At 45.0% G+C, this 18,017-nt stretch overlaps 1 protein-coding gene across 3 annotated transcripts in view; it reads right to left on the bottom strand.

The window, feature by feature from the left end:
- Positions 1-18,017, bottom strand: part of LOC134608268 (cytochrome P450 2C6-like) — a 110,534-nt gene that overhangs the window by 50,285 nt on the left and 42,232 nt on the right. For all 3 annotated transcript variants that reach the window (XM_063450958.1, XM_063450959.1, XM_063450960.1), the window contains 3 exons: positions 12,083-12,256; positions 11,591-11,732; positions 2,826-3,013 (listed from right to left, as the gene is read on the bottom strand). In XM_063450958.1, the coding sequence (XP_063307028.1) occupies positions 2,826-3,013; positions 11,591-11,732; positions 12,083-12,256 (504 nt within the window). The remainder of the gene's footprint in view (positions 1-2,825; positions 3,014-11,590; positions 11,733-12,082; positions 12,257-18,017) is intronic.

An 18,017-nucleotide genomic window follows, 5' to 3' on the forward strand; every position in this document is an offset into this window, starting at 1 on the left:
GGTGCACGCAGTGAATAATCAGTCTGCTGCTTTGAAGCTAGTAGTTCGGTTTCTGCGGCGTCTTGTGTTAATGTGCATGTTGCAAAATGTAGTTTTTCGCGCGCGTCATGTGCCTGGGTATTTGAATGACGTGGCTGACGCTCTGTCTCATTTTCAGTGGTCCCGATTCCGGAAGGTGGCACCGGAGGCGTTGGAGGTGGGTCAGGCGTGCCCGGACGAGATGTGGCAGCTGGGAACATCCTGCTTGGGGGACTCGTGAAGGCTTCACTGGCGCCGGCCACGTGGGCCGCATACAGTAAGGTCTGGGGCTCTTGGGAGCGGTCACTGGAAGGGCTGGAGCGCGTATTAGTGGGGGAATCGCTCCGGGATGCTTTTCTGTGGTACACTTGTCAATTGCTGGCCAAAGGGGTGTCCCCGGCTGTGGTTGACAGGACCATGGCGGCGATGGCTTTCTGGTTCCGGCTGTGCGGGGAGGTTGATCTTACCAAGACGTTCGTCATCAGGCAGGCACTTAAGGGGTATAGGAAGGGCTGACACCAGGCGCCCGGTGTCGGTGCGGGTGTTGGGGGACCTTGTCAGAATGTTGCCTGAGGTTTGTTTCAGCGGGTTTGAGGCGTCTCTGTTCCGGGCGGCTTTCCTATTGGCCTTTTTCGGGGCTTTCCGGATAGGGGAGTTGGTGAGCGCCAATAGGGCTACACCCGGGAGTCTGCTGGTTTCGGGGGTTCGGGTTCTGGAGGGGAAGGTGGTGGTGCACCTGGCCAAATCCAAGACCGACGTCAATGGCGTGGGCAGGGACATGACACTGCGAGCTTTACCGGGGGCGGTTTTGTGCCCGGTGGCTGCCGTAGAGGGGTACCTGGCCCAGAGGCCGGCGGTGGGGGGGATCCCTGTTGGTGCATGCGGACGGCTCTTCCCAATTCCAATTTACCAAGGTTTTTCGGTTGTGCCTTACGAAATTAGGGCTTCGGGCGGAGTGGTTTGGAACACACTCCTTTCACATTGGGGCGGCCACGGAGGCCGCATGGTTGGGTCTAGGGGATGAGACGGTGAAGCGTATAGGGAGAGGGGAGTCGGCACATTTCCGTTCTTATGTGCATTTGGGTTTACTGGAATAAAAAAAACAATAAATAAAAAAAAACAAAAAAAAAAACTGGGGGTACACTATAAGGCGGGCATGTTGGGGGGGGAGGTTCCCTTCCCTTGATTTCTCTCACTGTTTGTTTTCTTCTCCCCCCCACCCAGGCCGTGTTGCATGGAGGAGGGCTGCAGCTTGAGTGCAGGGCCAGCAGAGGGACCAGTTGACGGTGCAATGGTTTGGGTACAGGGGATTTTGCTGGGGAGAGGTCTGCGGGGCAGTGTTTTGGATGATGGCGAGTGGGCAAAGGCCGGACTTGCTAGTCTTCCATGCGGGGGGCAACGACTTGGGCCTCACACCGCAACGACGACTGGTGAAATGGATGAAGCAGGACCTCAACAAATTGAGGGACCTGCTTCCTAGGGTAATGTTAGTTTGGTCAGAGATCGTCCCGAGGCGCCGGTGGCGGCACGCACGGAATCCGGTGGCTATCGATAAGTGCAGGAAGAAGGTGAACAGCTTGATGGCAAGCTTTGTGAGGAAAGTGGGGGGCGTGGTAGTGCGGCACAGCGAGTTGGAGGGCAGGTTGCCTGGGTACTACCGCTCGGACGGGGTTCATCTCTCGGCAGTGGGTTGGGATCTGCTGAACTTGGGGTGGCAGGAAGGAATGCAAAAGGCGCTATTTCTTTGGGGTGGCAGAGCTCAGACAGCTTAAGGAATCAAGGTCTGAGCTTGTGGCGGGCTAGGGAGCTGAAGGAGAAGAAATAGGCTCCCTGGGATGAACGTGATGGAAACAAAAAGTGGTGGTCATTGGTGGTTGATAGGTTTCGAGTCCTGTCGGTGGCTCAGAACCTGGTGGGGTAGGGTTATCCGGGTATACCCCTGCCGTGGTTAATGGATGGTTGGCACTTTAAGTTGGTGTGTTGGAATAATGTTGGTGTATGTTTTATATATATATATATATATATATATGTGTGTGTTATTTATATGGGGGTCATTGCCTTTTATATTAACAGAAGGATGAGGATGCGAGGGCGGAGTATGGGAGGCAATGACCCATGTTCTACTTGTTAAGCTATTATCATTATTATTATTATTAAAACTGTTGAAATGGTTATTAATTAAAAGATTGTTTAATAAAGCTGTGGACAATTTTTCCCATTTACCCTAGTGTCTGTACGTTATTGGGTTAGGTATATGGGTTGATTGTTCTGGATTCCGACTGCCCAAATGGCAACTATACACCGGGCATGTGTATTTTATTGCAGTACAATCGAACAGTATTATGACATTCACAGTTAAAATGTCATCCAGAACTTAACATTTCTTAATTTCTCACACTTTAATATTTTATTCACAGTTATGTTTCATATAAAAATATGTGATATGAAATGAAAGCCCTGTTTCTCCTGAACAAAATGATCTATAATAAGTGTGGGTGCACTTAATATGAAAGAGGTGAATTATGGTTGAACAGACACATAGCGCAAATTCCAGGATTTGTTTAAATTTTCGGATCAGAACGTGTACTATTGACTCTGTCCTTAAAGGGTTATATGACTTACAATTTGTATAGAGAGAAGGGACAGTTCCTTTTGAAAAGACAGGCTGGTAATCAGAAGATCAGGATAATCTTTAGTATAGAGAAACAACAAACAGGAATATGTAACACTTCATGTTTCAATCTGTAGGCTTCATCCCTGGTAAAGATACAAATTCTACATTAATACCCAACTGGAGAGATTTTTACCTTGGGGAGCATGAATCCTCGGAAGTGGGTGTCCTCCGTCAATGCATGATAAAGAGCAATGGGCGCCAAATCCAAAATCCTCTGACATTCGTGGATTACGGCGTTGGTGTACGGCAGCTGTGGTCTATCCTGCATTCCAGGAAACCGTTCAGGGCCAACTACCTCATCGATCTCTCGCTGAACTTTTTCTAGAAAATATACAGTAAGATGTCAACATCGGGCTGGACAAAGGCCGTTAATGTTTATTTGTATACACGGAAAATATCGCCATAAAAATCAGAGGTTTAAACTTCATAGCACCTTGAATACAGATACCCCTCAGTCTAAATTACTGCAGAATGTTAGCTCCCTAAATCCTCTTCAATCCTAAACCTGCAGAATGGGGTACCCTTTGTTTAATGATGCTGGGGTCATACTAACATTGTCCAATTATAGCTTCACCCTGTTTAATGGCCATTTACTCAATAAGTACTTTTACAAAGCAAAATAACTTGGTATTACATATTAATATAAGAGCAAAGCACAATATTGTGTATGGATATAAACCAGTACCAGTAACCACTGAGCATATAAACAGGAAGGAATAGCAATAACATTAACTATTTACCAAAAGCAGGGGAAATAACCACCAATATAAGACCTAGAAAGGCAATTAATGTGTAATGAGAGGCCATAGTATTGAATATGGCCACGAGTTAGCTTTCTGGGCACAATTATACTTTGTGTAACATGAAACATATGGCCCTGCAACCTATATGATAAGCAAAGGAAAATAGTGTTTGTTGCTCAGCACATGGTAAGGAGAGATGATCTGTCATTTTCCCATATTCCCTCAATCATGCAATAATTTATTCTATTCTAAAAAATTTTTTATTTTTTTTAAAGGAACACCATAGGGTCATGAACACAAACATGTATTCCGGTCCTTATAGGGTTAAAATCACTTCTTGCCCCCCTAAATATGGTAAAATCTTCCCTTGAGTCCAGGCTGCTGCTCCACCCCTGATCTACCTGCTTGGCTAACATAATCAGAAGTGATGATCTCAGCCAATCACAATGCTTAACTATAGGCTTGGCTGAGACTGTCAAGGACGGAAATCAGGGGTAGAGCCAGCACAAACCAAACACAGCCCTGGCCAATCAGCATCTCCTCAAATAAACATTGAATCAATACATATTTAGAGGAAAGTTCAGTGTCTGTATTCAGAGGGTCAGTCACATTGTGCAGCACTGCCCCAGGAAGCAGCCAGTGTAGGTGTTCCTAGGCTGTAATGTAAACACTGCATTTCCCTTGATAAATAACATGAGCCTCTTGTCTTTTAATATGTTGTCAGTTACTTGTCAAATATTCCCATTTTATAATTGTACATCACTGCAGAATATGTCTTTTTTTTTTTTTATTCTTTATTTTTGAGTGCATATAGAAGGTTAACATTCACAAATACGTGTGCCATGCCCCAACAGCAGGCACCCGCCATATAACAGTAAACAGCATTGCTGTGTGACATGACATAGAAATACAATGCACCATTTTTTTGTTTTAAGTGACTCCTGAAAAATACAATGCACATTCAATAAAGATGCAGAACAAAGTCAAGTGTGGAAGGATATAAAGCAGTAACTCAAATTGCTATAATTGCAAAGTTGATTCGCCAGCAGTTATATAGTATAGACAGCTTCCAAAATTTAAACGTTTAAAGCTTTAACAAGACATTCATACATATGGATTTGGACTGTGCTTGAAACGCCTCGTGGAGCAGTGTACTGCAGTGCCCTCTCGTGGTGTATTGCTAAATGGAGCGATCAGTCAGCCAAATCAGAGTGATTTCTTTCCAACGTAAATGCATGGCTCAACGCCACGTAACGGCCTAAATATTGCACTAGGGCAGGTGGGAGAGTCTAATATATAGAGAGTAACATGCATAATTAGATGCAGTTTTGCGGAGGACAGGTAATGTGGAGTGGTTAATTGTAACTGTGGTATTCCTCCATCGCTTAGCTATGCTCGTTATATATATATAAAATCTATTCACATAAACTATCTAGGATATTCTGTCACTTCAGAACCACCAGGGCAACGGTATGTTGGCCTGCACTAGTTATTACACATAAGATAGGCCGGTTCTACTGTTAAAGGTATGAGCAAAGAAATAAACAATAATAAACAATAATACTTTCAGCTAGTTATCTGAGTGTAAAGTAGGTGTAGATAGGTTCCAGGCCCAACACTGAGCATGTTGGCAATGCCTTGCCTCTGCTGAAATTAATATAAAAGTATACATTTTAGAACAAGAGAGACTGAAACCAGCTGAGTAATCCTAGTGCTGTCTACAGTTGATAGCAGGTGTCTTTAGCTAGCTTAAATGAGGCTAGGTATCTTGCTGGGTGGGCCAGTAAACTGACACACATGAAATTAGTGGTTTGCATGCCTAAGGTATGTAGAAGCGTGTCATGCTAGATTCAGATTAACTAAAATAAAAATAAAAAAGTGCTGAGGTGAGTTGCCAGGACAGGCAATTTGTGATATAGCGTGTAGTGTAATAGCCAATAGATGACTTACCATGGGTAAACTGAAAGTCAAACGGAAAACTGAACTTCTCTATGTGCTTTTAGCAATTGTTCATGCATTTTACTGAATTCGTTTTTGTCCCTTTAGATTGTTTGTGATTAGTGTGGTTCATTTAATTTGATATGCCCAGAATTTCAGATCTTTATTTTGTTTATGTTGTCTACTGGCTATTAGTCTCTATAAGAACCCGGATTCATGTCCTTTGAGATTTCGTTTGCCCTTTGGGTTGTTTATATAATGGATCTAAAGCTTTTGGTTCATGCTGACATTGTTAAGGAATAAGGAATCAGAAGTACCGTATATACTCGAGTATAAGCCGACCCGAATATAAGCCGAGGCCCCTAATTTTATCCCAAAAAACTGGGAAAACTTATTGACTCGAGTATAAGACTAGGGTGAGAAATGCAGCAGCTACTGGTAAATTTCTAAATAAAATTAGATCCTAAAAAAATTACATTAATTGAATATTTATTTACAGTGTGTGTATATAATGAATGCAGTGTGTGTGTATGAGTGCAGTGTGTGTGTGTGAGTGCAGTGTTTGTGTGTGTGCAGTGTGTGTATGAATGCAGTGTGTGTATATGAGTGCAGTGTGTGTGTGTGTGTGTGATGCAGAGCCTTGGTGGGGGGTGGCCATTTTTTATTATTTTTTAATGATTTTAATATTATATACACACATCTGCATTTTAGGTGCAAGAGGGTGATTCAGATTGATGGGAGTCTGACTCCCTTTTCTGACTCCCTGTATTTAATGCAGTGTGTGTGCATTAGATACACCACACTCTGTATATAATGCAGAGTGTGTGTGTGTATATATATATAATGCACACACTGCATTATATACAGGGAGTCAGAAATTGGAGTCAGACTCCCATCAATCTGAGTCACCCTCTTGCACCTAAAATGCAGAGTGTGTGTGCATATAATGCAGAGTGTATGTGTATATAATGCACACACTCTACATTATATACACACACATCTGCATTTTAGGTGCAAGAGGGTGACTCAGATTGATGGGAGTCTGACTCCCTTTTCTGACTCCCTGTATTTAATACAGAGTGTGTGCATTAAATACACACACACTCTGCATTAAATACAGGGAGTTAGAAAAGGGAGTCAGACTCCCATCAATTGGGCATTATTATTATTTTTTTATTTTAATATTTGAATACTTTTTTTAATCATTTTTTTTGTCCCCCCCTCCCTACTTCATACTTGGCCAGGGAGGGGGGCTGTACAGGGGGGAGGGGAGGCTGTCTAGGTGGAGGGGGGGCTGTCCAGGGGTAGGGGGGGCTGTCCAGGTGGATGGGGGGGGCTGTCCAGGGGGAGGGGGAGCTGTGAAGGGGGTCCGGTACTTACTGCCAGTCTCGCGGTCTGCTCCCAGTGTAAATCTCGCGGCCCGCGTGTCTCGCGAGATTTACACTGGGAGCTTAACAGAGGAGCCGCGCGGACGTGCTGGGAGCTAGTAACAGCTTCTCCGGCCCCCAACATGTCATGGTCTGTATTAAACAATGTAAGTTGCCATAATACAGACCTAGACTCGAGTATAAGACGAGGGGGCATTTTGAGCACAAAAATATGTGCCAAAAAACTCGTCTTATACTCGAGTATATACGGGTAGTTATATTTGGCTCCAATACATCTTAAAGCGGCACTGTCATGCCGAACTTACCTTTCCTCAATCTCTTCCTCTTCTCCCCCTCTCTCGGGATCTGTTATTCTTTTCTTCCTGTCTTCTTTAGTTTTCTTTAAAATCATAAGACAAAGTAGGGACTCTTTGTCTTATGGAGGATTCCTCTGCTTGACCAGCTCTGACCAGCGGAGGAGCAAAGTGTGCTTCATTTCCGCTGGTCAGACCAATTTTCCCATGATCCCTAGCTTTCCTCCCTGTTCCCACAATGCTTCCTGTCAGTATTGCCGAACGTCCTGTCACTTAGACAGAACGCCGGCAAAACTGGCGAATTGCATCCTAACAGAATGAGCACTGTTTCTCCATTGGTGTTAGGATGCAATTCGGTACTTTGTTCGGATCGGAATTTCATTCAAATGAATGAAACTCCGATCCTATTCATTGCTGTGGCTGCATCTTGCAGCCGCTTAGTAGATAACTCCCTAATTCCCATGGTATCAGGGAGCTATCTACTAAAAGGCTGAAAGACCTAAACTGGTCTTTCAGCCAAATTTACTAACACTAAGTAAAAATGACTTGGTATTAGTAAATAATATGCCCCTACTCGCTATACCGCGAGTAGGGGCATGTCTAGTAAGCAGTGAGCAGCCTGTGGCTGCTCTCTGTAAAAAAAAATAATTAAAAAAAAATATTGCCCCCCACCCCTAAACGACGGGTGGGGGCTGTAAAGTAAAATAAGGGAGGGAGACCTATTGTCCCCCCCCCGGCCCCCACCCCTGAGCGGCGGGTGGGGGCCATAATGGTAATAAAGGGGGGGGACCTACTGTCCTCCCCCCGGCCCCCACCCCTGGGCGGCGTGTGGGGGCCATAATAGTAGTAGGGAGGGGGGGGACCTACTACTGTCCTCCCCCCGGCCCCCACCCCTGGCCGGCGGGTGGGGGCCATAATGGTAATAAGAGGGGGGGGGACCTACTGTCCTCCCCCCCCGGCCCCCACCCCTGGGCGGCGGGTGGGGGCCATAATAGTAGTAGGGGGGTCCTACTGTCCTCCCCCCCGGCCCCCACCCCTGGCCGGCGGGTGGGGGCCATAATGGTAATAAGAGGGGGGGGGGACCTACTGTCCTCCCCCCCCCAGCCCCCACCCCTGGGCGGCGGGTGGGGGCCATAGTAGTAGTAGGGGGGGACGGACCTACTGTCCTCCCCCCCGGCCCCCACCCCTGGGCGGCGGGTGGGGGCCATAATAGTAGTGGGGGGGACCTACTGTCCTCCCCCCCGGCCCCCACCCCTGGCCGGCGGGTGGGGACCATAATGGTAATAAGAGGGGGGTGGACCTACTGTCCTCCCCCCCCGGCCCCCACCCCTGGGCGGCGGGTGGGGTCACTAAGTAAATTCCCCCCCCCCCTTATAAAGCCTTGCCCCGCCCTGCAATTAGCCTAAGAACACTCTGATTGGTGGGTTTAAGCCAATCAGAGTGCTCTTTGTCATTTTACAAGCGTGGGAAAGTTCTTTGGAATTTTTCCACGCTTGTAAAATGACACAGAGCACTGTGATTGGATGGCTTGAAATCCATCCAATCACAGTGCTCTGTGTCATTTTACAAGCGTGGGAAAGTTCTTTGGAATTTTCCCACGCTTGTAAAATGACACAGAGCACTGTGATTGGATGGATTTCAAGCCATCCAATCACAGTGCTCTGTGTCATTTTACAAGCGTGGGAAAGTTCTTTGGAATTTTCCCACGCTTGTAAAATGACACAGAGCACTGTGATTGGATGGCTTGAAATCCATCCAATCACAGTGCTCTGTGTCATTTTAAAAGCGTGGGAAAGTTCTTTGGAATTTTCCCACGCTTGTAAAATGACACAGAGCACTGTGATTGGATGGCTTGAAATCCATCCAATCACAGTGCTCTGTGTCATTTTACAAGCGTGGGAAAGTTCTTTGGAATTTTCCCACGCTTGTAAAATGACACAGAGCACTGTGATTGGATGGCTTGAAATCCATCCAATCACAGTGCTCTGTGTCATTTTACAAGCGTGGGAAAGTTCTTTGGAATTTTCCCACGCTTGTAAAATGACACAGAGCACTGTGATTGGATGGCTTGAAATCCATCCAATCACAGTGCTCTGTGTCATTTTACAAGCGTGGGAAAATTCCAAAGAACTTTCCCACGCTTGTAAAATGACACAGAGCACTGTGATTGGATGGATTTCAAGCCATCCAATCACAGTGCTCTGTGTCATTTTACAAGCGTGGGAAAATTCCAAAGAACTTTCCCACGCTTGTAAAATGACACAGAGCACTGTGATTGGATGGATTTCAAGCCATCCAATCACAGTGCTCTGTGTCATTTTACAAGCGTGGGAAAATTCCAAATAACTTTCCCACGCTTGTAAAATGACACAGAGCACTGTGATTGGATGGATTTCAAGCCATCCAATCACAGTGCTCTGTGTCATTTTACAAGCGTGGGAAAATTCCAAAGAACTTTCCCACGCTTGTAAAATGACAAAGAGCACTCTGATTGGCTTAAACCCACCAATCAGAGTGTTCTTAGGCTAATTGCAGGGCGGGGCAAGGCTTTATAAGCCTTGCCCCGCCCTGCGGAGCTCAGTCTGCGCGGAGCCCTCCATGGGTGAAGATGGATTTTTTTTTGTGCGCTCGGGTTTTTTCTTTTTCGTCATTTTTTTTTTTTGCGCTCGGGTTTTTTATTTTATTTTTAGTTCGACGGCTATGATGGTTTTTTATTTGCCCTTTTTTGGGGCTGAAAATGAAGATTTTAGAAAAAAGAAGACGTCGAATGGTAAGTTTAATTTTACTTTACAGGTTAGCAATTTTATTCCCCCCTCACTATTTTTTAGGGTGAGGGGGGTAGGTAGGGGCATTTTTTATTTGGGTGGGGGGTGGGTGACTAGGGGCTTGGGCACCCCTAGTCACCTTGATGGGGGGGGAATTTACTTAGTGCCCCCACCCGCCGCCCAGGGGTGGGGGCGGGGGGAGGACAGTAGGTCCCCCCCCATTATCGTTATGGCCCCCACCCGCCGCCCAGGGGTGGGGGCCGTGGGGGAGGACAGTAGGTCCCCCCCCTTTTACCATTAGGGCCCCCACCCGCCGCCCAGGGGTGGGGGCCGGGGGCTGGAGGACAGTAGTTCCCCCCCCTTATTACTATTATGGCCCCCACCCGCCGCCTAGGGGTGGGGGCCGGGGGGGAGGACAGTAGGTCCCCCCCCCTTATTACTATTATGGCCCCCACCCGCCGCCCAGGGGTGGGGGCCTGAGCGGAGGACAGTAGGTCCCCCCTCATTCCCATTATGGCCCCCACCCGCCGTCCAGGGGTGGGGGCCGGCGGGGGAGGACAGTAGGTCCCCCGTCCCCCCCTTATTACCCTTTTATTTTTTTACAGTGAGCAGCCACAGGCTGCTCACTGTTTAGTGGACATGCCCCTACTCGCGATATAGCGAGTAGGGGCATTGGGGAGATTTTAATCTCCCTTGTGCTATTATGGGGGTCATATTGACCCCCATAGAGTGAGGAGGGGACCTGGGGGGCTTATGAAGTGGTGGGGAGCACTGCTCCCTGCCGCTTCTGTCTTTACATATTGCAAGGAGGGAGCTGCACGCCGGTAGCTCCCTCCTTGTAATAAACCGAACAAACAAACGAACACTGATACACAGTGTTAGTTTGTTCGTCTGATTTTTTCTATTCATTCATTCGTCTGATGAATGAATGAATAGGTGAAATTCCCGTTCGCATGTCCAGATGTTTCACTGGGCATGTGCGGGAATCTCAGGGCTATCTAGTGTGGGTAGATGACGTGTCCCACAGGGACTTCACCTACCCACGCAAAGATGGCGGCGCCCTGAATATAGATCGGGGCAGAAAATAAAGAATAAAAAATAGGTAATGTGGGGGGCATAGGGGCATTTGGGGGGTGACTAGGGGGTCGATTGGATGAAGTTGAGGCGGGAGGGGGGTTTAAAAAAAAAACGGAATTCGGCATGACAGTGCCGCTTTAATAGAGCCAGATTGTGTGCAATCCCTGACACTAAATGAATAGAGGACCCGAACCTAGCCATCCGCTCTCCCCTTGAATACCTACCTGTAAATATATTTACTTGTTTAGATCTTGTATGATGTACTTCTCCTTAATCTCCTTTCTTCATTATTTAATCTTGCTTTCAATCTTCTTTGTTCATTTTTTCACCAGCCATTAAAAATGTTCGTAAAATAAAAAACATAATACCCTTCTGAAACTATTACAATAAATAATTCCTATAGTGAGAATAGACTGTAGAGATCACCAATTCAAGCGATTGAAGTGGCAGATGCCCTATACATGTCCCTGGAAACCTGAAATTCTTCCGAAACTCCGACCGATGCCCTGACTTAGCTGAGATACGCTCAGAAGGCAGTGTTTGCGCTGTGATAGTAAATATTACAAATCTTAACGGACTTCCCGGTGCAACTCCAGTGATTTTACTGCCATTTAGTATTTTGCGTCTTTACATGACAGATTCCATGTTACATCAATACATTCTGTAACAGTGAAGGCCATAACGCCCATCTTACCTTGGATTTCTGGGAAGTGGGTCATGACAACAAGGCAGAACTTTAGGGTGGAACTAGTGGTGTCCGTGGCTGCAGCCAGTATCCCGCTCATCAGAACTATAAGGCTGGTGTCATTGAAAATGCTTCCTGGATTTAACTCCTCCTGGGGAAAAGGCAACATATAAAAACCATCAAAATCTCTACAATTCTATGTATCTAAGTATTTATTGTGCTCTTCAGTCATGTTTATTATTTATATCTGGCATTTGTGTTAAAAGCTCGCGTCTCCATTTTGACCAGAATGGCCCACAGTTAATGTAAACCTTGTCTTTGACAGAAGCGGATACAGCATACGCTTTATCGGCAGTTCTGGATCAAAAAGGTTACAGTGGAATTATTTTGCAGAGAAAGCCATCAAGGCACAATGAAGAACTAGCAATATGTAATTTCAATATTTGTCCTTCGGTATAGAACCAGACTGTGCGCATGTTTCTCAGTAAGGAATGCATTTACCTCTTTTTGCTTCACCAGGAAATAATCCAGGAGATCTCTGGGAGAGTTTATGTCCAAGGTCTCTCTGTGACGAGAAATCTGCTTTCTGACAAAGTGCTGTATATCAAAAATGTCTTTATATACATGGTGTTTCATAATTGGGAGTTTCAGGAGAAATGGGAATGTATTGCATATCTAAAAAGGCAGAAAATACACACATCAATCACCCCATGCAACGTCTATCAAAGGGTTAATGATAATCAATATGAACAATAACCAGTTTGCAGCATGTGCCGAATGAGAATATAATAGGCATGCATCCATCCATCAATTACAACCCAACACCGGTTAAAACAATATCGCCCATTGCGTATGAACGATATTGGCATTGATCAGAGGTCAACGACCCACAGATCTTGCAAAAAAAATAAAAATAAAAATGTTCCATAGGTTACACAATATTATTCATAAACGAGATATTCCACCAATACCACACACCGTTATCCATATAATCTCCTCTCTCGGATCCAATGGACCCATGGAGAACCTGTAAGTAAATTGCCATCCCCAGCTTACACTAATTAACCCCTTCACTGACCAGCATTTTTTAATGTGAAAAATATTCGCACAACATTTAATTGAAGCAATGGATGCATGGTTAGCATAGAAGCCTATAACGCAGCCATTTTGTCTACAGATTACTTTGCAGATAAACCTAGAATTGTAATTCAATTTACACAATTTTTACTTTTCGCTTATTCATGTACGCTTCAAAAAAAAAATACAATATTTGGAAAAAGAAAAGCTTTAGACAGTATACAGGGTCCTTTATCTTGCAATATTTCACACGGTCTGAAAAAAATGCAATTTCTCATATAGAGTAGGTGTGACAGAAATAGATTAAAATATAAATAAATGATAAAACAGGCTGCCTATAGGAGTTTGTAAGGAGCCTGAAGGCATTGCCATTCTATTTCAATATAAGTGGATCTTGATAGTCTATCAGCAGAGAGTACCGTAGGTGACGGCACTGGAGGTCTCAGGCCCTGGTATTTTAGAACATGAGTTTGCCTTCAGTTTGAGTGCTATTCTTATAACAGGGTTTTAGGTTTTTATTTTTATAATGCACACTATGCAATATGGTTTTCTATTTTCTTCCAAGTTATTGTATCATTTCCTTATCCCATTAGAATGTCTCTCTGTGGCTCCGGTGTAAGTGTGGCAAGTTCATGTTTTGGGGTGTTGAATACATGCAGATAGATGGTTTTTGTGCCATTGAAGTTGGATTAGATTTTTGGAGCACTGTTTAGGATGTCTATTTTATTTGCTGTATTTTTGTTATATACTACCTAGAAGATTGCATTTTCTTGTTTTTTTTTTAATCTAGAATGAATATAAAACTGCAACAGCTCACCTTCAGTTACACATTTGGTTTCAAACAAATCACAATTCATCCGAATTTTACCACATGACAAGAGGCTTCATATTTGCATGACTCTTTACTGAAAATCTCCAGCAGCATAGAAACAAAAACAACCAATCAGAATAAAGGAGGATGTTACACAAAAGGCCCTGTAAGACCACGCCCTCTTTCTTTGCTGCTCCAGCCAAGTGCACATGTCAGAGTACCGTATATACTCGAGTATAAGCCGACCCGAATATAAGCCGAGGCCCCTAATTTTACCCCCCAAAACTGGGAAAACTTATTGACTCGAGTATAAGACTAGGGTGAGAAATGCAGCAGCTACTGGTAAATTTCTAAATAAAATTAGATCCTAAAAAAATTACATTAATTGAATATTTATTTACAGTGTGTGTATATAATGAATGCAGTGTGTGTGTATGAGTGCAGTGTGTGTGTATGAGTGCAGTGTGTGTGTATATGAGTGCAGTGTGTGTGTATGTGTGCAGTGTGTGTATGAGTGCAGTGTGTGTGTGTGAGTGCAGTGTGTGTGTATGAGTGCAGTGTGTGTGTATGAGTGCAGCGTGTGTATGAGTGCAGTGTGTGTGTGTGTGTGTGTATGAGTGCAGCGTGTGTATGAGTGCAGTGTGTGTGTGTGTATATGAGTGCAGTGTGTGTATATGAGTGCAGTGTGTGTATATGAGTGCAGTGTGTGTGTATGAGTACAGTGTGTGTGTATGAATGCAGTGTGTGTGTGTATGAGTGCAGTGTGTGTGTGTGTGTGTGTGTGTTGCAGAGCCTTGGTGGGGGGTGGGCATTTTTATTATAATTTTTTGAATTATTATTTTAATATTATTTTTTTGTTATATTAGTATTTTTTTATTTTTTATTTTTAAATATTAATATTGTATTTTATTATTATTTAATTGGTGGTCCAGTGGATTTTTATTATTTTAATTTTATTTTGTTAAATTTATATATTTTTTTTTATTATTATAAATATATTTTTTTTCGTCCCCCCTCCCTGCTTGATACATGGCAGGGAGCTCTCCTTCCCTGGTGGTCCAGTGGCATTGGCAGTTCAGTGGGGTGGAAGAGGGGGGCTGGCAGGGAGCACTTACCTCTCTTGCAGCTCCTGTCAGCTCCCTTCTCCTCCGCGCCGGTCCGTGCAGCTCTTCTGTCAGCTCACACTAAGTCTCGCGAGAGCCGCACTATGACCCCGCGGCTCTCACGAGACTTACACTGGGAGCTGACAGAGGTGCTGAACGGAACGCCGCGAAGGGGAAGAGAGCTGACAGGAGCTGCAGGAGAGGTAAGTAAACTCTCTGCAGCCCCCATAGCCCCCAGTCTGTATTATGGCAATGCAAATTGCCATAATACAGACAATTGACTCGAGTATAAGTCGAGTTGGGGTTTTTCAGCACAAGAAATGTGCTGAAAAACTCGGCTTATACTCGAGTATATACGGTAATTTGTTCTCTCTATACTTTATTGATTGCACTGTGTAATTTTAGCCGTATTTTGGTTACTTAGATTTATTTAAATTGATTCACTGCCTGTCTCCCAACTTCTGCCCTTCTACCGGTTTTGTGCTTTATTTGTTTTTTTTCTTTCCGTCCTCCACTACCCTCCGTCTGTTTTACTCTGTCCTTATTCTTCGCAGTTTTCATGCGTTGCGGACCCCATTGCCGTGACCGCGCACTATTTTCATTCCGGGGACACTGCCTTTGGGGGCTGCTCTGGGTGGTGTGGGTCAGGGGAGACTGGTACTCATTACTTGTGGGGGGGGGGGTTTGGCGGGCGGACGAGCGGCGGCCATTTTGGATCTCGCAAATACCGCCGCAAATATCTTATTCCTGCCATTCCAGATAGGGAATCACTCAGTCTGGACTCCGAGGATACAGATTTCACAACCTGCTACCAAATATACCTACTGTGGATGCCATCTATGTACTGCTTACTAAAACGATTTGAATCTGCTTGTACAAAGGATTACTACATGTTTATACTTGGAATTCATTTCACATGAGTAGCATGTATATGGATTTTCTACCTATCGGCGGTCTTAAGGACAATACCAGGAAATTACTACAGATCCACATGGATTATTTTGTACTGTGCCAAATGTGTATTACTACTATGTGGGTGTCCTCTGGGTTTTTCACGGCATGCCACCTGGGGTGAGACCCAGATTATTACATATAGCTCTGCCGAAGCAGACTTTATAAAGATGTGGTAGCTTACTTGCAATGTTAATACCTATGTGATTGGGCTGAATACTCTTGCTGACCAAGGAGGTACAGCTCCAGTACAACGGGGGTGAACCCCAATATAATTACATGCCTCCGAGCATCTGTTTAGAGGGTGAGCCCCTCTCAGGTACAAAACCCCACGGAGGAGTCTTATTGAGTGAACCCCAATTTTATGAGACTATTATGTCTCTGTAACGGTGATATACCCCAACACGCAGGATTCAGCTTAACAAATGACAGCACAGAGACTAGATACGTCTACCGAACCTTAGAATGGCCGGACTCAACGTAAAGGAGAGAGATACAGAGTCAGGAACGATCCGAGGTCAAGGGCACAAAGAGACAGCATAAACTAGGACTAGTCGAGGTCTGGTACACAAAAATCAGCAAGCCGGCAAACAGAGCAGATAAGGATAAAGAGATAACGGAGTCAGAAACAAAGCCAAGGTCAAGTACGAAGAAACACAACTGAACACAACAAGTGCTAAAGGGAACTGTAACAGAAACCACGAAAGGGCAAGGTACTAAGGGAAAAAGGTGAGTATATATACCTTAGCAATTAATTTGATTGGCCCCTGTCATATCCACGCCCCCAAAAGGTGAGTGTATGTGGAATGTGGCATGTCAGGGGCCAATGGGAGACCTTCTCCAATTTAGGCTCTCCACTGTTCCTTTAAGAGCGCGCCCGAGACCCGCGGCGCGCTCTTAGAGTCAGGCAGGACACGTGACTGCTGCCCGCCTTTCTGTTACAGCCATCGGATGAGCCGCGCGCGGCTCGTGAAGCAGCAGGACCGCGCGCGGCTCGAACAGAGGACCCCGGCCGGCCCCTGGAAAGGGTAAGTACCGCTACAGTCTCCCATATCACTCAAGGGAAACCTCGTTTTTCTACCACTAGAAGGTGAGCCCTCTTTCACGGGTACCAACTACACTCACGACGCTGCTACCCCGCTACCAGGGTTACATAGTTACATAGCTGAAAAGAGACTTGCATCCATCAAGTTCAGCCTTCCTCACATTTGTTTTTTGCTGTTGATCCAAAAGAAGGCAAAAAAACAGTTTGAAGCACTTCCAATTTTGCAACAAGCTAGGAAAAAAAATCCTTCTTGACCCCAGAATGGCAGTCAGATTTATCTTTGGATCAAGCAGTTATTACCCTACATTGAAAGATTATATCCTTGAATATTCTGTTTTTGCAAGTATGCATTTAGTAGCTGTTTGAACATCTGTATGGACTCTGATAAAACAACTTCAGGCAGAGAATTCCACATCCTTATTGTGCTTACAGTAAAAAAACCTTTCCTTTGCCTTAGACGAAATCTTCTTTCTTCCAGTCTAAACGCATGACCTCGTGTCCTATGTAAAGCCCGGTTTGTGAATAGATTTCCACACAACGGTTTGTGATTCTGGGTGATCCCCAGTTGTACCAGGAGTCTGGCATATCGTGGACTTGTTCCTCTGCCACTTCTCCTACTGATTGCCTAAAGTCTTCACTCGATCCGGACCTTAGGAGACCTCAGGACTAGAATTACCACTAACTGTCCCCATTCAAGTACTGTATATCAACTAAAAGGTACTTCCTTCACATTGCTGGATTGCTTATACTGCCCGTCATTTCTTCAATTGATACTACCAAAACAGTATTGGACATAAGATGTATGTGGAATTTCTGGACTGAGTATATTATATACGGTCTGAAAGCAATCACTACTACCCTTTAACAGGGATATATTATATACTGTACCAAGTGTACAATTACTGATTTGGGTGTCCTCTGGGTTTTCATGGCACACCACCTGGGGTGAGGCCCCCAGTTAATCATATCATTCCCATATTATGCCAAGTATATGGTCTACTGATGTGGGTGTCCTCTGATTTATCAAGGCACACCACCTGGGGTGAGCCTCCAGCTAAACACATACGGGTCCTGCTGATGCAAATCCTACTGGCATCAGTCCCCATAGGGTACAGGACTATCAATGCTTGTTACGTGCATGGCCTACTGATCGTATCACGAGATACAGCTCTGGTGTTCAAATCTGGTGAACCCCATCTCCTACACCTGGAGAATCAGAGGATTTGCTTCAGACATATGTCAGAAGCAGTATTGAAGAAAGAAGGTTACCTCAAGGGCATCCTGAGCCGCCTGGTGAGCAATGCCTGAAGACGGACGCTTCTAGATGTGCAAAGAGTCCCACTATTCGACCCTCTTACTATCCGACATCCAAAGTCACCGGCATGAAGCCTCCCAGATCATCTGGATCTGATCGTACAATACTGGCTCTGTAAAACCCATGGGGAAAGA

This window comes from Pelobates fuscus, chromosome 4 (assembly GCF_036172605.1).
Source record: "Pelobates fuscus isolate aPelFus1 chromosome 4, aPelFus1.pri, whole genome shotgun sequence".
In the NCBI taxonomy this organism is placed as follows: domain Eukaryota; kingdom Metazoa; phylum Chordata; class Amphibia; order Anura; family Pelobatidae; genus Pelobates; species Pelobates fuscus.